This window comes from Haliaeetus leucocephalus, unplaced genomic scaffold (genome assembly GCF_000737465.1).
Source record: "Haliaeetus leucocephalus isolate CR32 unplaced genomic scaffold, Haliaeetus_leucocephalus-4.0 Scaffold1, whole genome shotgun sequence".
Classification (NCBI taxonomy): Eukaryota; Metazoa; Chordata; class Aves; order Accipitriformes; family Accipitridae; genus Haliaeetus; species Haliaeetus leucocephalus.
The window spans coordinates 19972057-19997225 of record NW_010972437.1 but is presented as its reverse complement, the minus strand read 5'-3'; the positions used below and the strand labels follow the sequence as shown (position 1 = coordinate 19997225).

Genomic DNA, 25169 nt, shown 5'->3' with positions numbered 1-25169 from the left:
TTGTTCCAAAAGGCATCACCCCTCTTCCAAGCCTCCAAACCCAACTCAGAATACATGCAGTGATTGAGGCCATAGCAGAGTGTTTACACTAGCTGATGGTTGGTACAAAACTAGATGGCCAAATCGGTTGGTGAGAAGGGAGAGGCTCTTTGGGGAAGGAGGAGGCCTGTCGCTATTGACTGTCAAAGGCAATCAGGGATGCTAACCTCTAGGCTACATCTGTGCTGTCATATTAGCTCAGGGCCTGAGGGTCACCATGTCTGTGCCAGCTCGGTGTGGCTTGTGTCCAAAGGAGACCATCTCATTACTGCAGAGGACTGGTTCATGACTAGTTTTCCCTATGGACATTTGCATGGAACTAGTGAAGGCTCCCGCTTCTGTGAACTGGTGTCTGCGCTCTCAAAGGCACATACGTAGCTGCAGTTATTTAAGGTTCACTGATGTAAAAACTACTCTGAAAAGTTTCTCAGGAAGATCTTGTGTTCAGACTTTCCAGCAGATCGAGCTGCGCACACATGTGATGTACAGCTATTCAGCTGCTCAGCTTATTTACAACCATATTATCAACAGCTAATTTGATTCCAGCTAGATTGTAGAGCCAGCTGCCCTGTAAGCCAAGCAATGCTGAAAAATAGGAACATTAGTCCGGAGGAATGCATTCATGTGCTTGAAATGTGCAAGGAAACCAATTCAAAGCCGGTGGGCAAATGCAGTCTGTTGATAAGAAACCTGCAGAACAAGAGACGTTATCGCTTTCAGCTGATAGTGGTTGGCGTACAGGAGTACCTTGTAGCAGGTGAATGGAAACCGCAGATCTGATCACAGCATAACTCCAGAATATCCTCAATGTACAGGCAACTCTTCCAATCATGTACTTCAGTGTAGTTCTAGCAAAGTAAAACTTCTAATTTCTTAAGGTTTGAAACATTATCTCAACAGATTTTGATTTTTACTAGAACACTGAGGCTGACAGGCTTGAAATTGAACTTGTACCACTTTGGAGAGGCTATTTCTTTTATTGAATTGCCCTTCAGACCCAAGTCCATGCAGCAACAGTGGAAAGATTTAACTGGCAATCTGCTGCACGTCAAACATAGTATGAATAGTTTCATTGTTAGCTGGATTTCTTTTCTGTCTGAGTTTCTTCAGTGTGGTTTTTGCCTCTTTTTGATGTGGTGTTTGTAAAAGGTGGTGCCACTGGTTGAACAATGTAAAAAGCCCCATTTCTGGCCATGCTTTCAGGAAGAACTACATGACATGCATCTGCAAACTAGAATTAATTGATTTATGTTTTACCAGCTCAGACTGGGACACCTTACCATTTTAAGAACTGAGAGCTGAAGATACATTGTCCCTAACTTCCTGTCATCATCTGCAAAGTGCTGAAATACATTTTGTGGTTGCTACATAAGCAATCTTACTGATTTCTTCCAAATATTCATGGACCTCACTGGATCCTGCTGTGAGGAACAGCTAACAATACAGACTATCCCTGATCCAAAGAGTTTGCACTGAAGCTTCTGAGGGGAAAAAAACCATGCTGGTGCAGGTGATGGAGTGCCAGAAAGTCTTCATCAGCATCATAGGTGGCAGTTTCAGTCTACCAGGTACATAATTATTGCTAGGCTTTCTTGTAGGCAAAAAGTCATAAGGCAGGGATTAAAAAGAGGAAGAAATTGAATGCTTGCAGGCATGAAGGAGTGATATGGGAGAAAGCAATAATGTGCTTGTTTGAAAAATATAAGGCTATGGCCAGAGGACTTTGACATTTTTGACAGAGCAAATGCCAGAGTCATGACAGGTAGCTAGGTTTGAAACATGCCATGAAAAGCAAAGATAAATAGTTTGCATTTGATGCAACAGAGGGGCTCTAGACAGTGGCAGGGCAGAACAGTAAGTTGAGAGAAGACACAGCTGGGACAATGTTTGCATGACCACGTCAGATACGTGGGACAAGATTGTGTCTGTCATGACGGAAAAAGGGGGTAGTTGAAATTCAAGACGTGTCAATGAAGCAAAAGTGCACATCTCAAGATACATATAAAGAACTAGCTGGGTCTAGACTTGGCCTTAATATAATCTTCCTGGAGGCAGTCAATTTTCTGCAAACCTCAGGCATTCTCCTGCTCACTCAGAATCCCTTCTGATCCTGAAAGCTCCTAAACTGTCACAGGAGGTGTGGCAATCCACCTGATCCAGATGAGGGTCCACCACTGAAAGGGTGTAGGGTCATGTCCTGTTAAATAGCTATTCTGTGGCAGACAAGTTTCACTATGAAGTCTCATCTGGTCCTGCTTCTGTCCTCCTCCTCGTCTCTGAACATAGCTGTAAATACAAGTAAAATAGTGCTAAAACCCATTGGTGTTTTCTGAGTTTCAGTAACATGGGAAGAGTCTGAATGTTTTCTGAACAGGTTGTTTCTTTCTTGCGTAGCTTACTGCCTGCTGCACAAGTCCATTTCTCTGTTTAGTAATGGTTAATCCTCCTTCACAAGCTGCCACATGGAATATTATCAATACCTTTCAAGTCTTTGGGGGGGTTTTGGTTTGGTTTTTTTCTTCCAATGGGGAAAGAGGATTTGGATTTACCTCTCATCATTCCAGCTTCCAGTGCAATTCACATCATCTTATTGGCTAGGGTTGTGGTTTAACCCCAGCCGGCAGCTAAGCACCAGACAGCCGCTCACTCACTCCCACCCGGTGGGATGGGGAAGACAATCAGAAGGGTGAAAGTGAGAAAACTCATGGCTTGACATAATGACAGTTTAATAGGTAAAGCAAAAGCCATGTGTGCAAACAAAGCAAAGCAAGGAATTCATTCACTACTTTCCATCGGCAGGCAGGTGTTCAGCCATCTCCAGAAAGCAGGGCTCCATCACACATAACGGTAACTTTGGAAGACAAACACCATCACTCCAAATGTCCCCCCCTTTCTCCTCCTTCCCCCAGATTTTTATGCTGAGCATGATGTCACATGGTGTGGGATATCCCTGTGGTCAGTTGGGGTCAGCTGTCCTGGCTGTGTCCCCTCCCAGCTCCTTGTGCCCCCCCCAGCCTGCTCGCTGGTGGGGTGGGATGAGAAGCAGAAAAGGCCTTGGCTCTGTGTAATCACTGCTCAGCAGTAACAAAAACATCTCGGCATTATGAACACTGTTTTCAGCACAAATCCAAAACATAGCCCCATCCTAGCTACTATGAAGAAAATGAACTCCATCCAAGCCAAAACTAGCACAGCTAGTCACAGCACTGATTAGCAGTTGTGTTTTCATCTCTGGACTATCTGTAGGTGTGAAACTCTAAACCGTGTGCTAGTGCCTTGCTGTCACAAATGCATGTGGACATGCAATTTGATGGGAAATGTAGAACTTGTGGTGACTGTCCCCAGGTACCCATTTCACTGCATGCAGTTTGGGGAAACTAGGAGTCATGGAATAACCCTATAGGATATTAAGCCAACAGTAGGTGAGTTACATCTCCTCGTATATGGGTTTTGTTGTGCCTTAGTTTCTCTACCTCTGTTGGGAATAAGATCCAATTTGCACGTATATTAGAAAGTGTGTGATCTATATCGTCTACTGAAATGGTATGGATTCTTTCCTTTGAAACTACTGTTTGCTTACTGCTACTTGAGCTGATCTGTAGCTAAGACAGTGCTTTGAGGATACAGTCTTATTTTGAGTCTGTAAAATGCATGGGTTTGCTTCTTGGTTTATCTTTTAAATGTGCTTCACGCAGCTTGCATTTAAATAGGTTGAAGATTAGCTCAGCTGAAGCCTTTCTAACAATAGATACTTTCCCCATTTCTGCAGTGTGGTGTCTAGCCTGCTGATCCATCAGGTATTGGAGTAGTCTGATATAATCTAGACAGATAGGAGAGGCTCCGTTATGTGATCACATGTGTGAACCATAGCAAAATAGATAATACTGTAATGTTTGTTTTCTGTTTTCCTCTTTTAGGTAGAAACACTGATATTAGTACACAGTTTGAGTCTGACCCAGGCCTTTTTCCCAGCTCATCTATTTTTTGCCGTCTGATACTGTGACATCTAATCTAAGATAGTGGTCTGCTCTCTCTCTCTTTCTCTCTCCAACAGTGTGAGCTATTTTCAGAACTTGACTAATCTCACTGTGAGATAGGGGGTCCATGGTAAGTTCATGGACCACCTCTGAAGCACACTAGTCTCTGTCATCTGTAGAGGGAGGCTGTCTTAGCTTAGACGTACAGTAGGTACCTGAAGCTAGATCAGAATTATAAGGCGGGGGAGAGAGAGAGAGAAACAGAGGGAGAGGAATTCCAGGTGTGTATTTTTATATATATATATATATATATATATATATACACAAAATATTTTTATTTGAAAGGTCATAGTTTAAAACCTGCATAGTCATCTCTCTCATACTATTAATTCTCCTTGTAACTATCATGTGGTAGTGAAAGCAGTAGACCAGTGTAAAATGGCCCTGAGATACAGAATGTTATAACTTTATTGCAAGGTAATGATTAGTAATCTCCTCTTTCTATGAGTTATGTTAGTCCCTTAGAAAGCCTCATCTTCCCCTTCTGTATTTCTATTATTTTTATATATCATAGTTTTCTGGCCTTTAGTCTTGGGTGTATTTTTTTATTCCAAAGAGTGCTGAACATTCATATAAAAGATGATAAGAAATAAAAAATAATGGTTTTATTCTTCATGTTCTGGGGATGTCAACATGTCTCAAAGCTTTGCAAGGTGATAATTAACAGAATGTAATTTAATTCTGGATATTTGCTTTGGTGTGTGATCTATCTTGCACATGCAGGCATGTGTCTTATTGGCCTAGGTAATTGCTGGAGGAAAGATCCATCCAATAACGGAAATGTCATATAGTCGTTGATATGACATAAACTTAACATAACTTCAGGCTTTGAAAATGTATTTTTAATATTAATATGCTTACCGCATATATAATTTTTGATCTGAAAAGCTTAATATAGCTTCAGCCAGATTGTTAGCACTACTGAAGCTGTATCTTAAAGCACCAGCCATGGATGTAGTAATTCTCCCGTTTTCCAAGTTAGGGAGATGCATACATTTTGCTGGCTGGGCAAATGAGGTTCCGAGAGTTTCAGTCTGCCAGGTGTCTAACAGTGAGTCTGGTCATGTAATTTGCATATCCTAAGTAGCCAGTTTTCCCGTCTGAGATTCTTAGAATAGGGTTTTTCTGTGTGTATTTGAACACATTGGTGTTCTTTGACTAACCGAAACACGTTTAATATAAATATCAAGCCTTCAGTAGTGTACTTGGTGTTCCTGCATATTTTTGTTCGCACCATGCTTCTGGCATATGAATTTTCATTGTTTATTTTGTAGTAAGTTACCGTCTTATTAGTGCTTCCCCTTCAGTTTGTATACCTGTAAATTGTACATCTTCATTTCTCAGTGGCATTCATTTGAAAAAAGTTTTTCCTTTGCCTGACATTTCCTGATAGATAACACAGAGACTATTCCACTTCGGGATTTTACTGCAGAACAGTGTATGTGGTGGACTAACTCAATCCCTTTTGAAGCCAGCTTGTGTCATGTGCGACCGTCACCACAGGGACGCCTGTACTTTCAAGAGCAAGGCTGAAATACCGTGCTTTGCGTGGCGTTCTTCAAGTCTGATTTCTCCTTTCCCTCCAACATCGCTCTTAAAAGCGGTGTAGGTCTCCCTGACCGCTTTCTTGCAGCAGCAGGACTTGCAGGTCACCTGCACCAGGACCAGGCAGGGGCTGCTAGGGTACGTGACTGACACAGCCGCCTTCAAACCTCCGCAGGGAAGCGACAGGGGAGGACGGGCTGACGTGACCTTTCGTATCGCGGCTGGGGGGAGCCTTAGCTTGAACTGTAGGAAATTGTCTAATCCCTAAGAGTAATGGAAGGATCCCTCCCGAACATCCATTTAGGTCACATTGTGGTAAAAGTAATTTTAAAGGTATCTATGGAAGTAACACATTATTTATCAGATGAGTAAATACATATTTTAAAAAAGGGAAAATAAGCATTCTGTCATCCAGGCACATCACAGTGGAGACTGCATTAGTCTGTCAACAGCAGAGCTGTCAAACTCTGGGTTTTGAGAGTACAGATTTCATTTTCTGGCATTTAACAAGACAATTGTATTATAAGGGTGAGAATGACAATCGTTCCCAGAGTTCATTGCCTGTACTAATCCCTCTGCTGTTGGAATGAGAAGAAACCTCCCATTGCATGTTGCTTTATTTGTTATTTAGAAAAACCCTTGATTGAACACTCATTACTCTGAGCCTGTAAGAACAAATCTGTCAAGCCTGAGGTATAACAAGCAGAGGGTGAAAGAGTCATCTCCAGTCTGCCTCCAGGAGCTCTGAGCGTTTTGGTGAGAATGCTTAATTCGGTCTGTGCTGGCGTTTGCGCCTGTCAATTTGTCTAAGGTCAGTCCAGGCCTGGTTGCAGATACAAACTGAATCCCCAGCTCTTACTGGCCTTTCCAGTCTAACCGGTACATAACTTTTCACTTCAGAATGCAATAATAATAATTATTATAGGGATTATTATTACTCTTTGCATCTAAGGTGTAAAGAATTAGGAAGCAATGAAATGAGTTCCAAATGATCTGGCAGTAAGTATTCTGCCTACAATTTTTCATGACTGTGCAATTGTTAGAAGTGGTAAGAGCAACATGCATCTCGCTGCTGAATTTTAGCTGAGGAGCGGACAATGTCAACACCTCCCAATGAAATCAAGAATTAAAATTCTTTAGGTCTCTTTAATGTATTTTATTTATTATATCACCATAAAATGTTATCTCCCTCTGAAAAATTGAAAATTATCAGCTACTTTCATTAGATTATGAGAATCTAATCTAGAAACAGCAATACTACAAGATTCATTTTGGTAATTATAACTAGTACAGCTGAAAATCTGAATCTCCAGCTCACAGTATTTGCAATGAAATGTGTGTGATCAATTTCCAAAGTAATTGTCAGTACAATAGGAAAGAAATATTGGGAAATTTTAAGGTTTACATTTAATTAATTTTATTTTTTTGAGGAAAATTATCTTGGTGTCCATTAAATTTGAAAAGGTCAGAGTCCTCTGATAAAAAAAAAACACAACCTAAGAAATTGCTTTTGATTTGGAATTTACGCTTTGGGTTTTATCTGTGCCAGTAATGTACTTCTGGGTGGTGGGGAGAGACGTTTACTTTGCCTGGTCTCCCAGTAGTAAAACTAAAGTCTGGATACTGTAACCTTTGCATTAAGTCCAACAGCCAGCACTATTTTAAATATGGGTAGGGGGTGCATCTCACTGGGTAAATAACAAGTCAATTCGTCCATTGAAGAGCAAGGACTTTAAATATGTTGCTCCCTGGGGATTATGTACAGAAGTTCAGTTCTTTGCACAAAGAACAGTCTTGGGTTTTTTTTTTTGGTTGGTTGGCTGGTGTTTGTTTTTTTTTTTTTGAGCTGAAATGGAACTGGAGGAGAAAAATGAAATTAAAGTGGTCTGAGAGAGAGGAAAGGTTTTATAAGTTAACAACATGGGGGCAAAGGAAACAGAGTTGTTGAGTACTCGGGAAAGCTGAGGCCAGCTAAAGGCTTATCTGCCAGGGAGCTCTACAATGAACTGTAAGCCTGTGCTCAGTGAAGGCTATCATGGAGACTGCAGGTGAACTGGATAGGGCAAAAGTAAGATTGGAAGCCAAATGTCACTGTAGTAACAGGTAGTCAGTGAAAAAATGAATAAAAAGATGTTTTATTGGAAACGATGGAAGTTTGACCTTGTGAATGTTTGTGCTCAGCCATGTGCTGATAAAGATTGCAGCTACGGCAGGGGTACAATCTCTTCTGGTTTAAGGACTGTAATTAAAACAGTTGGATTAACAGGTTCGAGATACTTCAGAGAGCTGAACAGTGATGAAATTGTTCATATTTAAAACCTGTCAGGCTCTCGCAGCATATGGAATCAAGGCTGAAGTTTCAGCTGCAGAGCCAAGCCAAGAGGGACCCCCACCCTCTTGGACGTGACTGTGGGGTGCAGAGAGCTACTGTGTGTGCTCTGGCTGACCAGCCACAAGGTTCTTGGTGCAGGAATTAGAAAATGAAATTCCATAGTTGATTTTACACAAAAGGTCAAAATAGGTTGTTATAATGACATTAAAATCTCTTCATGACTTTCTGGCACTGAAGTCTGAATCATGGATCTATAGCTTGAAACTTGATCAGTCAAAGTGCGTATTTATAGTTTTGCTAGGATGTTTCTGTAGGGCTGTAGTGTGTGTGGCTTGAAAAAATATGGGATGTGTATGCTTCAGATCCATAATTTTGATTTTTGAGCTTATAAATCTTTATATCCCAGGAGGTACAAGAGAACATGTAGAATTGGGTGACTTTGATCTGACTGGGGATAAAGTGTTTATTTTGTAAGTGCTGATCAAAGTTTGACAAACCATTTCTTAAGCACCTGGGAAGATGAGAAGTGAGAACTAAAGGAAAAGATGGCCCTCATGATCAGTGAGTAAAGCAGTGTTCAAAATGAATGCCCTGATGGGATGAGCTGTTGATCTGAAAAGCTAGTTTAATTTGAGATACTTAAGTCTGAAAGAGATACCTGAGGGAGAAATTGGGTATATGTGTTTCACAGAGGATTATAAGGGGTTGGGAGATAGATATCTTGAACTCTGTCAGTATTGTGCATGCCTGAACACCATCAGCACGGCTTATCCTAGCGGGAAGGCAAGAGCACATATAGTACTTAGGGAAATAGCACTTGGTATGAAGAATGGGGCTCTCAGGCTGCATCAGTTTCAGTAGCTAACTCTGGGAGGATTTTAAATTTCTTTGTGAAACACAGCAGTAGCCTTTAAAAAAGTTCCTTAAAGAGCACTGCAAAAATGTCAGCACAGGGTCCAATGTTATAGCATATAAGTAATTTTGGGGGAAAAAAAGGGGGAAAAAAAAAAAAAGGGGGCAATAAAAGACATCCAGTCTCTTTGTGACCAAGTAAAATGGATATTTCTGATGTCCGGTTTCCCTTACTAAATCTGGGACCTTGGAGTCAAGCTGTTTCTTCTTTTGTCTTCCTGGAATAGCCACTGTTACCAGCAATACTGTTACCCATCAGCCAAACTCTGCCCCTATGACACCTTTCACACTTCGTTATTTGCCTTGTGCTGTAGTTTACCCTAATGTTTTTACCTGCCATACCTGACTGAGGTTCAAGCCATACTTGCAGGGGGGTAGCACGGGTTCACGCACGCTGCTGACATCTCTTTCCATCGAGCACTAGCGTGATGCAACTCCATGAAGCAAACAGCTTCATCCCGAATGCCTGTGGGAATTGGGTGGCAGGAACTGCAGTGCTATTGCTGCATGGCAGTGCAGCTTGTTCCCAAAAGGGCCTGAGGAAACACAGCAGGGGCTGAAAGTCATAAAGGGTGATTTTCAGTGGTTCTGACTCAGTGAAACAAATGTTGCTGGAAACTATCATTTTATCTTCAATGGCTGGTATAAGTCAAAATTAGTCCCAAAAAAGTGTGGGAGGGTGGGAGAAGGAAAACTGATCTTCTTTCTTTGAGACAAAAGACAACTTAGAGGTTTCATTTTTGAAATTATGTTTTCAAAAAAGTGCTTGATTAAGCATTTTAAAGAGAAAACAAGCTTTGCATGAGCAGCCTATAAAGAACATTATCTTTGTTGTTTTAGTCTGATTTTGGTGAATGTTTTAAAATTTGAAAACAAACCCAAAGAAGTGAAAGTATAAACACTGTTAAAATGCTTCACAGAAAGGAACAAAATCACTGGGTTTTGTTTGTGATTTTTTTTTTAATTTAAAAATAATGCTTGAAAATTGTTGATGGGTTCTACTCTGAATGAACTGATGAATACCTCTCCTTTATTAAAAAGGTGTAATTACTGCAAATGTTGGTTGACATTAAAATGTATGCATTTGTCAACAGTTTCATGATTACACTTGCTGCTTGCTTTTTGAAAGTGAGGCCCTATTACATGCATAAATGGTTGGTGACTCTTTAATGACAACTACAATAATGGTTTCCTACTGTTCCCAAAACAACCACATCTCTATCTACATCAGAGAAGCCTGGCACAAAACAGAAAATAAATATGAAGGCAGTTTTCAAAGTTAAGGCTCGGGGGTCTTTACAGTCACAGCTGACTGTTCGTCTGGTTTTTATTCTTGTATGATATTTCTGATTGCATAAAGAGAAGAATGACTGCAAAGTGATCTTGTCTTTCCTTGAACCATAAAGACAGCTTCAAGTTGTTGTCACTGGAGTAATAGGGCCTTTTTCAGCAAATGGAATTGCGTAACTTTGTTCTGAAACAAGCGATTGGCTCAGCCTGCAATGACATTAAGCGAGCTTGGAATGGATGGTGCACTTGAAATGTCTGTGGGGGCATCTGCCAGTGACTGGAAAACAAATACCATTTTATCCTTGATGCATTATACAGCATAAAATAGCAAAATAGAGAACTAAAAGCAATGGCCCATCCACTCTAGAAGTATGCAGTACCAAATGCTTAAGATACAGACATGCGAAACTTCGAGCATACAGCTACAAAATAAACTGTCCACCAAAACAGCTTTTCTCGAAGTCATGGTAGTTAGAATATGTTTTATGTGCTAGAGCTCGAGGTGCATAGCCTTTTCTGACTTCTTCTGCTACTCCCTAGTATTTACTGCTCGAATTCTCATATAACCAGAAGGAAAACATACCAGGATGGATTTTCTCCTGGCAGACATAACTGTAGTTTCACTGAAGCTTGTGCATCCTTTCAGATTTACACCACTTGAGCACCCCTAGTGTGATTTCTAGATCTATACAGCCTTTCCTTTCCAAAGTTACACTGACAAAGGGGCCATCTAAAGGTGAGTAGATCATCTCTGTTTGCATATGCCCACATTATTAATGGCTGAATCTTCATTTCTTTCCTTATTAATTTGAAAAAAGTATGTCTGGGCTCCAGCCAAAATGACAGTCAAGAAGAAGCAAAACACTTAGTAAGAAAAAGTTTGTGATGAAGAATGAGTTTCTAGCTGTGCCAGTTCACTGACAACATTAGTTTTATGTCTCTGCCCCTTGCACCATCCTTTGTCTCAAAAACTACTCAGCAAACAATTCAGGGGAAGCAATTGGCATATTCCCTAATGAGGCAAGATAAAGTGTCCTGTAATGATGATGACAGCAAATTCACTAAGTAAACTGCAGTTTGAGAACTTTGTAAATTGATCAAACCATGATTCCTTGATTGCTTACTTAACTGCCTGTTACGGTCTCTCTCCTGACCCTCCATATCCCAGTTGCTTTTGTCAGCACTTTGGCAACTGAGGGACATTCTGTTGGCCCCTCAGGTTGTGAATAGTGGAAAAATGGGTTCTGGTTTGGGGATTTTATTTTATTTGCATTTAACATATACTCTTGGCCAACTATCAGAGAGAGTATTTAGAGATCTTCTGGACTCCTACAGTGCTTTCTACATCAGGCTAATGACTGTCAGGAAGAAGCTTTCTTATTATAGGATGGATACTAATTAAAGCACTGTCTCACCAGGTGCTGAGTGCCTTAAGCAGCTTCTTAACTCCAGGAAGGATAATGCTGTGCATATTCAGCACTTAGTGATGTTCTGCCTGCTAAAGATACCTGGTCAAGAGAGAAATGTACAAGGGGAAAGCATATTTCAGCAAGTGGTACAAGTGACTGACTGGCAAGACTCTTAATTCATAGAACGTTTGGGATGGGAGCCCCTAGAACTGTGATTCTGTCTTGTTGGCAGAAGTGAAGAAGTGTCTAAATTTCATTATAAACTGAGTAAAGAACTATCTTATAGCATTCTTCAGGGTAGTAGTCAGATGAGGCTACTTCAGGCTGGCTATTTAAGTCTTTCTGAAATTTGTTTCACTAGAGAAACCATTTTTAGAGATTGAGGAGAAAGGAAGGATGTGAGTCCATGTGTGCACAGAAGTGGGAATGAGGAACTATTCCTGCTGGTGCAGAGCAATTGCTCCCTTCTGTGGGAGAGGCTGGGACCGCATTTCAGAAGGGGTGAGAAGTGCTCTCCCTGCAGTTGGTCTGTAAATCTCCTTGAGTTCTTTCCAGATGAAAGGCACTGGGAACTTTGCAATTTTATTTACAACCTCGACACGGCAGATATTATGCCATATCAAGTTTAACTGTACTGCCCTGCTGCCTGAAGAGTGGGGAGCTTGGAAAAAAGATTTGTAGTGGCTAACAAATGAGTTATTCATAAGTTCCCCTGAGTATATCCCAATCTGTGTAAGTCCAGTGTTTACTGTATAATCATGTAAAAATGTGCAAATGGTAGCTAAATTTGCTTTTAAAATTAAGAGGTAAGAAAAAGATAGATTTGAACTTGCAGCAGCCAAAGATGATGTCCAAGTATATTTCTGTGTGTCTGGCTACTGGGAGCACCCAAAAGCTTACTTGAAGATTAGGGGTAATTCTGTTTGCTTGCATTTCCATTACTGTGTCTTCCAAATAACTTCATCTCATGGGAAGAAAAAAGGAAGTCTTGATCTATCTGCTAAGTCAATCTGTGTTTTTTATTGTATTTGCTGACAATTAGTTGAACAATCATAAGCTGTTACAGAGCATAACCTTGTGAGTATAATCAGGTAAGTGTTTAAGTAGGTGGAAAAAAAATCGATCCTCCTGCAATGAGATTTAAGGTTACTGTTGTTCAAGATCCAGGATCATACATGTGACTCTGATACCTCACAACTGCCTCTCTGGAGAGGTTTTCTCTTTGCCCCATGTGAAGTTACGATAACTTGCCTGAAAACATGCCTCAGCTACAAGGAATTGCACTGACCTGTGGGAGTTTTTCCTCCTGTTCTTGTTCTTGGTGACCTGCTGTGCTTGTTTTATTAGCCACTTGGCATTTTCATGGGTACTAATCCTCCAAAAGAAGAATACTGATAGGCAGAGAGGAAGAGTTGGTTGTATAAAAAAAAAAGGTCTAAAGCATAAAATTGTCACCCAGGATGGAGACCGTATCTGACCTTGACCTTTTCTGCTAAGGAACAATGGCTTGTTTTCGCTTGTGCAGTAGACAGTGGTAGGGCCTTGTAGTTACCTGTTAACAATATCCTTCAGGGAAGCTGAAGACTGACAAAAATACCTGTCTTCGGTATTGACAAGGCTTGAGTGCATGCCTAGGTAGTAAATCATGTACACGTGTGTATATATGTCTGTCTTTGAAATATCATTATACAGATGCCTGTATGTATCACTCCATAACTAGATGGTGGTGTGTTTGAAAGTTCATATCCATTTACTTAAGTCTTTACATACTTTAATCCAAAATAAGGCCAATACCTTTATCTTTAAAGCCAGAACATATTAAGTTCAAGGAAGTAGTTAAATACATGCCTAATTCTGGGCATGGACTTAGGTCCAACCGCAGTAAACTCTTTCACATGCTAATCAGCAGTGAACCAACAGTTTATGTTATGACAATGATTAAAGCAGTGCTCATGTATAAAATGTGTCTGTCTGTTTTCTCCTTGTTTATATGATACAATCTCTTTCTCTCTCTTTTTAAGCTATCTATGAAAAATCTTGTGAGGCTTATAGACACCAAGGGAAGACATCAGGTTTCTTCTACATCGATTCTGATGGAAGTGGACCACTTGGACCACTCCGTGTATTTTGCAATATAACAGGTAACGATCTAACCTTGTCTTTGGTACTTTATGTTGCCTCTAATGTTGCTGGTATGTCTTTCATTGTACTACTAAGAAGACCCCGCAGTCATGGGTGTCTCAGTAGTGGGAAAAAGAAGAGAACTGGTAGTAATTGCGGTTCAACTCTGAGGTGTTTCCTTGAATAGGATCCATGTAAAAGCAATTTTTAAACTTTAAGTTTGAAGGACTCACCTTGTACTGTTGCTAAGTGGTGTTTACAATGGTATTTGCACCTTTTAAAGGTCACTGCTGATGTATTTTTCATATTGTAACTTTTAATGAGATGTTTGTACTTTTTACTAAAGATGTAGAAACTTAGAATTCAGACCTTCTTTTGTAACTGTGAATGGTTTCTCTGCTTTACTAGAACAGTAGATCTGGGAAGAATTATTAAACTCCTTGCACTGAGCTAGCTGTAAACCCTTCCAGTCTGACTTAAGCAGGAATACTGTCCCTTATATGAGTGTGCTGCCTTTGATGTCCCAGAGGATAAAACCCCTGATTGTCCTAGGCATCTGTGTGGAGGAGAGGGCATGATGTTCTTAGGAGGAGGGACACCAAAGAGACAGGTAGAGGAGCAAGAGCCTGGCAAGGTGACCTCTTTGTTGAGACTTCTCAAACTTATAGTTCTGTAGTTTTAAAATAAAAAATTTTTCAAATGAATATACCTGTTTGGCAAATTCTCCCCTTAAGTAGGTCCTATTTTGTCTATAGGACAGTCATGCCAAGGGTATGAGAAAAAAAGATATAGCCCATATTGTGGGTTGAGGTAGATGGTAGAGCCTCCTTTCTGCTTTTTTATTTTAGAAATGGAGAGGACATTTCCTAGACTGTCTCATGTTTGGCATTTTTTCCTTCCTGTGGCCAGGTGCAGATGAAAGAATATTTTATTACCCCTTCTAAATTGCTAATTCTGGTTGAGCTACTTTGCCACATACTATCTCCACACTCAGTCCTGAAAACTAAGGACTCAGGGTATTCGTATTTTATCCTTAATCTCCTTGTACTTAAAGTGTCTCAAATTAAATTTTCATTTTGATTTAATTGGGCAATCATTATGTTAATTAAATGCACACCTGTTAATTATTAAGTATGTTTTTTATTCAAGTGTAACAAATATTTAATAAGATGTGTCTCTTTCAATGTTGTGGAATCTCGTAAGAATTGAAACTAGAATTTCACCTTTCCGTCTGAATATCCTTCCTTGATCTCCAGTATGGGAAATGTGCTTATTTTTATTATTTACCATATAAATACGTGTGATCAAAATATTGTCAGTGCTTTTTATCTCTGCTGAAGAAGTAGGATTTTTGACAAACTCCTTGCAGAAAGCATCTGCTTTCCTCAAATAAATTTTAGCTGGCAGAAGTCCAGAAGGCATATACCTGATTTTCTCTCTAGCTGTAATGAACTTGCTGACATACTTATTTTTGTTTTGGTTACGAGAAAAGTGGAGGTGGGGAAAACGGACAGAATGTCCTAGCCTGGAAAACTTTTTTGTATTACTTCTTTTCCCCTAGATGCATCATTTGAGGTGGGGAAAGGTCATTTGTCACAGGCATCTTTATTATTCCTATTGCATAAAAGAGGACTTGAGATACAGAAAGAAATTACTATTTTACAGTTGTCCAGAGAGTTTGAGGTACAATTGGGTTATGTTCCTGTATCATCTAAATGTGGTTTGGGTGCCTTAATCACAAGAGCTTCTTTTCTCTCTGAGAACATACCTTACTGTTATGCTGGTAAAAAAATTGTTTACAGTAATAGATTAAGTGCAAAGTATGGAAAAAAATAACGTACACAGGGATGGATTCTGAATTTGTTACTTTTTTCAGGTAATGCTTCTGCATAGTCTTCTGAAAGTATCAATATTCAGGGAAAGTCAAAAAATGAAATTCTATGTTGTTATATTGGGAACATACAAGGAACAGAGACACAAAAGTCAACATTATTGTTCAGTGACATAAATCCATACCACAACTCCTGTGAAAGGAAAATGTAAATGGTCAGAAGCATGGATGGCTTCCATGTATGGGAGACTAAACAAATTAAAAAGCTGGTGAAGGGAACTGTCACAGGAAAGCATTGAGATCATATGTGGCATAGAGAACACAAATAGGGATTGGTTCTTTTTCAACATATAGGAGCTAAGGGACAGTTACATTATTAGATAGCAGGATTTGTTGGGGTTTTTTTGTTTGTTTGTTTTCTTTTTCCTGATGCAATGAATAATTTAACTTGAAACTTACTACCACAGGACATCAAGGAGGCCAATGTATCAACAGAAGGAAAAAAACAAGCTGGAAAAAGCCCCAGTTTTGTCTGGTGGATTTAGAAGGTGCAATTAAACATGGAGATTTAGTTGCAGTTCCCAGCTCAGGCAGCTGTGAGGCAAAGATCGCTGAGAAATGGGAATGAGTGTCAGGAAAACCTTTCACTTCTCTTGCTTCCCTGGGTATCTGTTCACCCTCAAAGGCAGAGGTGGGCTCCTGGTCTAAATGAAGATTTGCTTTTACTCAGGCTGGCATTTCTTTTTGTATACAGTTCAAGAAGTGGTAACCTCTTTATGCCCAAAATGTGTTCAGGCTGAAGAATTTGGAGGTGGAATGTAAAATCCAGGGATATGACTCATTTAGTGCTCTTCAAAGTAGAGTTGCAGTGAGCTAATGACTTCGGGGAATTACGGTGCCTTGAGTCTGTGAAGGATGAATTCAAAGAAGGGATCAGATCATCAACAACGAGCAGCATCATTGCATTTAGAGAACAGTGTTGTTCCTTAACGTTCACTTACAGTTCTTTAAAGTTCTTTCTAATTTTTACCTGTTTAATTGAACAGATAAAGATCTTGTTTGTAGCCAGTTATTAACCAGGGCAGATTAATACCAGCTTTCTCACCTGTTGGTGTCTGGTCATAGGCATCCAATACGTGATGTGGATATGGGAAATATCAACTTTACAAGTTAAGTTATTGTGTCTATGGTCCCAGTGATTTCTCTGCAGCCTGTCAACTTTAACAGCCGACTGCTGAATAAAAATTCTGAAGAAATCAGAAAATTGTGATTGTGTGTGTTGAGAGGGAATTGGACAATCATACAAAGAGGGAGAGAGAAACAAGGGAAGGGAAAGTTTGCAGGGGGGAAAAAAGAGGAAAAAAGTATTAAAAAATATAAAGTCAATTTTCAGCATCATAAGAAATTTAAGAGTAGTGTGTCACAGGATATGTGCTGATACCAGAGTGGGTAAATGTATTTATTCACTGTCTGGAGAAGTATCTGAAAAAGCAAGGTGACAAAAATTGTAGATGACATGCTATTATTTAAGTTGGTCAAGAAAAGGAAAGAGTGTGTGAAGCGCTTTAGAAGGATCTTATCTCGAAGGCTGTTTATTTCTAGTAAAAGTAAAATATGTTGTTGAAATAGGAGGTTGTTAGGAATAGTAATGTACCTACTTAAAGGCATAGAAAGATATCTGTACAAAGAGAGGTTGAAAGTAAATAATCCAGGGCTATTTAGATTGGGAAGACCCAAAGTGAATGGGCCTCATTGACAGAAGCGATGTTCATTTGCATTTTATTACAATAGGAATAAAGAGACTCTTCAATGACAGTCAAAGACAACAAACTCAAAACCAGATTAAAAAAAAAAAAGACAACACCTTATTAACATAATGTTTTCTTCGCTTTATATACCATTATTCACAAAGCAAAGTCACTGGCACAGGGAAATTCATCAGCTGTAAGAAACAATGAGGAATCCACGCCAAATATGCATGTGCATGAGGGAGGTGAACCAGGTGTATGTGCCCAAACCATGATCATATGTAGTTGGATGCTATAAGAGATACCATGAGGATTTGCGTGGGTCTGTGCAGGGATTATTAATTTGGGATGACTGCCTTCAGCACCACGGGAACATAGCTAGCCTGTTTCCAGGGCCATCTGCATGGGAATGTGAACTAGCTCTGCTTGCTTTACCTGCGTTCTCCCATCATCCATGGTGCTCTACACCCATACTTCTTTGCATAAAGTAGACAGAATGTATCCTGTCATGCTTTGGGGGAATGAACAACCACCAGTGCTGGGAAATAAATTTTCCCTGTAGGTTGATTGTTTGATAATTACCCCAGTTGAATTAATCTTCACTTCCCACTGAAGTGACTGATAACAATCAATACAGAAAATGGCTAATGGGCCCTCTGAACCTTTGGTTTGGCAGTCTTTCTATCATTGTGAGGCTTATTCTTTTTCTCTTGTTGCTTAGAAATGTATTGATCTGTCTGGAGTACTACTTAAACGCTTATAATCATATTCTCCAGTGCAAAGTCTGTAGACATGCAATCTACATCCATATACTTGTTTTGCTGCCCTGTATGGAAAGTGTTCGTAATAACCTTTCCTTACCTCCTCTGGAGTAAATTTTACCCTTGCTATCTGAAAGATTCGCTTACAATACACTTGAATTTTTCTGTCACTGTACTTCTTTACTGATTCTGTTTTACTGTATGCAGACCTGGGCTTTCAAATCAATAATGCTTAGAAATTGCCATGACTAGATCAATGGTTAATTTTGTCTTAGCCAGATATTTGTCCAGTCCTCAAATAGTTTGCCACCTTTTATTTTCTTCCCTTTTTTTCCTCCAGGGCTGCAGACTGGGGAAAGAGTCCTTATCCCACATCTTGCCATTAGTACAAGATCTGTTTTTGAAACTGCTATAATGAAAAAATCATTACTGAACAAAAATATATCTCTCCTTCTTGTGGATCATCTCTGTTTTGCAGTCTCCTCTCAAAATGCAAATACTGCCTATTTTTCTGATGCAAGAAAAGCAAAGCTTTATTTTCTCTATCTCAGAAAACTGTATAGAAACTGTATTTAAATGTCAGATAACGTAAGGGATTCTAAGAGGATGTGAAGGAGGTTGCCCAAGTTATACTTGCAATTTTTTATAAATTACCTCTGGTCTTTTCTTTTCACTCAGCTAACAGTGATCAAGATTTTATTCTTCCATATAGTACATATTCCACATCATGTAAAGGGGTTGAATTCTGGAGGATACAAGTTGTGTTTGTAGCTGAAGTGTCTAAATACTTTAAGTGTCTGAATAGTCCTACTTACAGTATGATATTTGATCAGCTATTTGAGGAAATTACTGTGGCAGTTCAACTTTACTCACTTTGCTGTGAATAAGGAGCAGAATGGAGTAACAAAGAGATGGACTACTACAAAGCAGAGCTGGATGGGCCTCAGTCCTTGCAGTAGGGATCCCCACTGGTGTTCCCAAAATAATCGTGGAACTGGTGGTATTACTGCCCATGGCATCCACCTTCCCTTTGTTTCCACAAAAGAATCTCAGTTCATCTGCTTATATAATTTATTAATCCATTTTCCATAAGATACCATCTCCTTTTACTTTGTATAGGAATTACATTGCTATAGAAGTCACTATGTGATTCAACCCTTGTTACGTTTCCTGTGGACTTGGAAGACTCTCACGTGGAAAGGAGGGCTGCCACTCGTTAGGCTGAGGCAATAACAGAGAGGAGAAGGAGGAGGCGGAGGTCATGCCCTTAATTCTGGTTTTATTACCTGCAAGTATGTACTCATGGGACAAGAACTTAAATGATAAAACTCCCTGAGATTCTCAGAATGAGCTAGAAAAGATTTTACAGCTTTGAACCTCTTAAGGAAATATTTGGGAGTGCCTTTTTTGTTTGCTTGCTGTTTGGGGTTTTTTTTGTTGTGTTTTTTTTTTTTTTAATGAGTGTACCTTGCAGCTTACTGTCTTTAATTGTGATTGACTATCACTGTAGAAAACAATGAATGGGAATCCTTTACGAATTATTTACTACTGCTTAGATTAAAGACAGTCCTTAAAGATTTACAGTTTATATCCTCAAACTCTACAGGTCTTTTGGCATGCTGTAGTTCTGACAATTTATATACTTTTGGTTTGTTTGGTTGTTTTTTCATTAAGTATTCCAGAACTTTATAAAATGAAAAACCTCTAGTGCTTATATTATGTCAAAGGCATTGCTCTGTCAACAGCTGCCTTGCTGTTTTCAGCAAAATTGTTGTGTTTCTGATGAGCATCACAGCAGAAGTCCTGCAGGCCGCCTGCATTGTCACACTTGAAGGAGGGCCCCAAGGAAGCTTTAGTACAGAAGAACTAACAGTAGTGTTTTCTTCTACCTTTTTACTAACCTTTCCTTTACCTTTTAACCAAGGGTTACTGCAACTTAATCACTCTCCTGACACATTCGCAGTGCTCAGGAGTTAGAGGTAAGCTGTGGCTCTCTAAAAGCCACTCCAGCTGTCTCAGTTACAAGGGGTTGATCCATTTGCCCCAGACACAGGTCTCTAGTGCCATGCTGGAAAACTGCAGATGTCCTGCCCAGCCTCCTGGTGCAGCATCAGAAGAATGGCAAGTCTCCTGTGGTCTCCGCTTCTTTTCTGTCAGGTTCATGCAGATGTCTGAGCCATCACAAGGCATATGAAACAACAGAAAAGTGATTATGTTGTCTCAAAACTCACCTTAGATGAAGGAGACTGAGTCGGAGAGGACTGCACTGTTGTCCCAAGTGCAACGAGTGTAAGCCCAGTGGAGAAGTGTCCATTTTGCACTAGGAAGTAGTTAAGCAACTGCCTCTGCAATTTTTGGAGAGGAATATTTCTCACTGCTTGTTGTAGATACCCTGTATTAGAGGAAATATGGAAATGGAGGATCATCAGGAAGCAGGCTGGCAGGATAACAGTTTGCCATCTCTGGGCTTCAGCACAACATGGGGAATGAGGCTGCAAGGGGTGACAGAAGACATGCCCCGTTCTCATCCATCCGAGCCGCCTGGCATAGTCATTCTGCTGACAGAGACACCTCAAACCGTGGGCTCAGAATGAGCAAGCTTCATGCCTGAGGTGTAAGAGTGGGGAACCCAGCTCTTCCCTTTCTGCCGGGGCTGGAGCAGCGTGTCTGTGGAGCTGGGGTTGTGGTGCTTTTCTGGTGCTGGCTACTGACTGCCAGGAAGGGTTCACAAGACAGGGAACAGTTCCAGGCTGGGCATCCCTGAGGAATGCACACTGGCAGGTGCAGTCTACCAGTACCATTGGAGAGTGGGCTGCTTTCAGGACTGGGGGGACGGGAACCCCCCTAGAATTGTTTCCATGGAAATGCATTGCGGCGCTTCTGCACTGGCTGGAAGTGGCTGAATCAGAAACTAGGAGGAAGCTGATGAGCACAAAACAAGCTGCAAAAGCACATATTGCTGGGTCAGCCAGCAGAAAAAAAACCCCTAGTAAATAGAAAAAAAAAAAAAAGATCGGTTTCATAGGACACTCAGAAAGCACCTCCTTGGAGTCAGTGAATTAAAGCTATTTGTGATAAAAAATTGTCTTTTCATATTCTTTGAGGGATGTATGTTAGAGCGGCTGGGTTGAACTGCCACTAGAGCTTAAAACAGTACAGTGTTCAAGTAGGAGAGTCTGTCTCTTGTGTAGTTATTCCTCTAGTTATAGGTACAGCTTTCAGGACAATATTTGGTATTCAATGTAGAGCACCATGAAACAAATGCATCATATGAGCTCTCAGAGCAATTTTTCTCTCTCTCATGTAGCATTTACCGTATGTTTGGCTTGTTGGCAATTTAATCAGTCTGAATAATCTTGTTTTGTGACAAACCTCCTAAATCACAAAGGAGTGATGCAGTTTGTATGGGTGAAATGTGCTCCACAGAGATATTTCAAGTTGAATAATAAAAATGAGAATTAGACAATACAGAACTCATTGAAAGCCAGTTTTCCAGCTGCTCTAATTTCCCACAATTTAATTTGTTTGCCGTCAAAAGCAACTTGGAGGCTTTCAGCAAGATGATAGAACTATGGGTGAGGCTAAACAGAGGGTCTAAAATGTGCTGAATGCATTGCAGTCCCATGCTGTAAAAATATCTCCTAGGACCAAATACAGGCAGCATAATATCCTAGTAAATTGGACCATTAAATAAACTGCGAAGTCATAAAGCTGTAGCATTACCCTGAAATTAAAGCATTGTCACCTTTGAATTATGGAACAATCTAACAAGCATTTAGGAAACCTGCTTTTCAAGGATGAATTTAACTATTCCAGGTTATACAGTAAAAGATGTGGCTGCACTCTCCTACTGGGTTTTGAATGACTTTCAGCTTGTGTGTGGTTTGAAATTTTACCAAGCTGAGAAAGTAATAAAATAATAAAGTGGAATAATGGAAGGTAAAAATAAACAGTGACCTTTGCCTGGAGAACAGCTTTTTCATTCTCATTGCAAATTCACAAGTGCAGGGAGAGCTCATTAAATTGAGTAAACAGGAAAAAAACCATACAGTATGGACAGACGTAAAAAGATAATGATAACTAATTTGTTGACATAAAGCAAAAGAGAGCCTTATCTGCCTAGTTTAACAGTTTCCAGATATGGAAATGGCTAGAAGGAGCTAGTGGCACTCAACTTGGTTTGCATCTATGATTACAGTGTCACTGCCTAAAAATATAATGAAAACAAACCAAAAAAGAATAAAGATTTTCTTTTTTTTTAAACAATTATTGTATTGTGAAATAGGAAAAGTATTTGAAGCCCCATTTTCAAAAACCGTAGGCATAATCTATGCAGAGGTATGCCTCTGCAAAGGCATATGCAAGTCATGGAGCTAAGTTGCAGACAGCTGTTGCACTGCTTTCTAGCTGTAGTGATCTGTGTGCATGTCCAGATTGCAGCTATGTTTCTTACATAGGTCCTGAAACATGCCTGAAATGCAAGCTCCCAGATTGTTGTCAGTAGGCTTCAGAGTACACACCGATTGAGCTGTAAGAGTATAACGATTGACTTTGACCTCATTCTGAGGCAGGCAGCTGTATTCTGGGAGCAGCCCTAGCTAAATTTGTGCATGTGAATTTGAGAAAATAGTGTGATCTTTTTCTAAATGCTGACAGGTTTGAGGTAGAGAAAATGGTGCTTGAATAAAGCCCAAGAGTTGATCTGAATGGTGAGGGTCTTCAGAAGAAAGGCTGGGATTATTTTTGTGTGGTTTTCTGATCTACAGAAGCAGGTGCACAGTCTTGCTGTTGTCTTGGAATGGTTCAAGAATTTACTGCCCTCCAGCCCTTAGTTACTTCTCCCTCAGTCAGCTGAGATGCAGGAGGGAGCAGTGTCAGCTCTCCCACTCTGTCTGAAGCAAACTAATGTTTAAATAATTTTTAGGCTCATTTGCTGCTTGTAAGCAAAGGGGTGGCCTTTTGAAAGAAGGAACTTGCTCTGTTACCGTGATGTGAATGTAATCTCCCCCTTCTAGCAGGTTGTGTGTGACTTTGTGCATGTTACCCAGCGCCTCTATGCCTCACGTCCTTCTTTCTAAAAATGGAAGTACTTATTCTTTCCCTGGCAAGCAGGAAGAACTGTGGCTGAGATGGTCGAATACATCTCTCCTCCTCCTCTAACATTGTTGTCACCAGGTCTTTTGTCTTGCATCTGCATTGTGTTGGGCTGCCCTTCTAATCTGAAGACTTCCTTTCAAGCCTCTTTCATAGCTGGGGTTTTTTTTTTTTTTTGGTGGTTAAAAATACAAAAAGTAGCAGATGTGTTTCTCTTTGCTCTTTCTACACCAAATGTGCATAGGGAAAAGAAACAAACTTTTGAATGGTGGTAGCTTTTGCCATCGCAGAGGTATGCTTGCTGGTGGCTGTGACTTTCCTTTCACTAGATCAGTGAGCCAAACATATATATTTTTTGAGAAGCTGTACTGATGGTTACCTTCACTTCAAAGATGGAGCGTAAGAGGGAATCTTTGAAGTGACAAGCAAAACACAGATCTGATCTGTAAAAGTAATAAGTGTAACATATCAGGCATGTGTAGATTAGGAAATGTCTGAAATGTAACTCTGGAATTCTTCCCTTCCTCTATTACTTTTTTTTAACTCTCTGTTCTAATGTACTTGGTAAATCACAGTTACTTTGGGCACAGAAGGAAACTTGATTTGTTTTTCCTTTCCCTTTGCAAACTAGAGGATGGAAAATCTGTGGTTAGCTTCTTATTTCTAAAACGTCCTGTGAAGAAAAGCAGTTCTTGAATGTCAAAGTTCAGATCTCAGAGGGACAGCTGAGTGCAGCTGTATTGATAACAAGATCATTGAAAATTAACGGACATTCACAGAGGAAAATAAGAGAAAGACCTGTTGCACTGTTTGTCCAACATAATTGTTAATGAGAGCTTGTCACTAACAGTATGTTTGCTGATGTCTTGTCCAACCTTGTTTCAAACATGTCAATTAATTACATTTCCAACACTTCTTGGGAAGACACTTTTATGCTATGCTACTGTTAAAAAGTTTTTCCTTGTAATCCTTCATTGCTTCTAAATTACCAGATCTTGATGGTTTTGGCTTTTCAGGTACCCACACAGCACCTTTCCTGTTGTACAAGTACACAGCCTGAAAAGCACAGTAGTGTTAACCACTCTGAAACTCTAGCGTTAGGCTGCTGTACTTCCTGAGCAGCACTGTAGCCACTATTATGAGCATTGATTTTATTGCAATTTCTCAAAATTATGTTAATAACTCTCAGTGGGGAGGAGCTTATGACTGCCCATCTGGAATTTCAGCAACCAGTTCATTCCATCATCTCTTGGTTTTACATCTCGCTTACAGCATCAGCAACTTGATGTTTGTCTTTTTAGTAGATTTTTCAGTGAAGGCAGGGGTTAAACTTCTACCAACTTCAGTGAGAGGAAAGTTAGCTCATCCTCAGCTGCTTCTGAAAAATCCACTCTACTCATGTCAATCCTTGAGACAACAAAGGAAAAAACAGTGGGACTGGCTGATAAGAATCACTACTTTCTGATGTACAAGATGGGTGTTATGAAGTCATTGAATTATATTGTGTTGGAAGCAATATAGGCGCAGAGAACACCACAATTAGAAGCAATTAGCTTAGCAGGGAGGTTGTTTCCTGGCTGGTTCTGGTGAGATAGCAATGGGCAAGATAACAAGGACAGCCTTAACAGCCGATCTGCTGAGCTGACCCAGAGTAAAAGGCAAACTCTTTAATGAGGATTCAGAGGACTGAGTCCTGCGTGTGCTCCATGATGTTATTAAGAGTCACATCCAGTAAATTCCCCCTTTATCAAAGACCCTGCTTGCCTAGCGAGGATACAAGATACTGACAGAGCAAAAATTTAAGGAAGTAAATTTTTAATCATTTGATGAGAGGAAGATTTCAATCTCACTTGCAGAAACCTATGGACAGTTACAGATGAAGGAGCAAGATCTAGACAAGAGTTTTCTGTTTTGTTATTCATGCTTCAACAGGGAAACCCTGGATAACGCTGAACCGGATCGTTTCTAAACTGATCTTAAAAACTGTGCATTTAAGTATTCAGACAGTTTTACCATATTACCTGGTTTGAGTTCTTGCAGAGCATGAGCC

General features: G+C 40.0%; 1 protein-coding gene across 1 annotated transcript in view; it reads left to right on the top strand.

Moving 5' to 3' along the window:
• CNTNAP5 (contactin associated protein-like 5) overlaps nt 1–25169 on the top strand; it is a 223319-nt gene that overhangs the window by 109017 nt on the left and 89133 nt on the right. The window contains exon 12 of the mRNA XM_010569849.1: nt 13586–13705. Coding sequence (XP_010568151.1) covers nt 13586–13705 — 120 coding nt within the window. The remainder of the gene's footprint in view (nt 1–13585; nt 13706–25169) is intronic.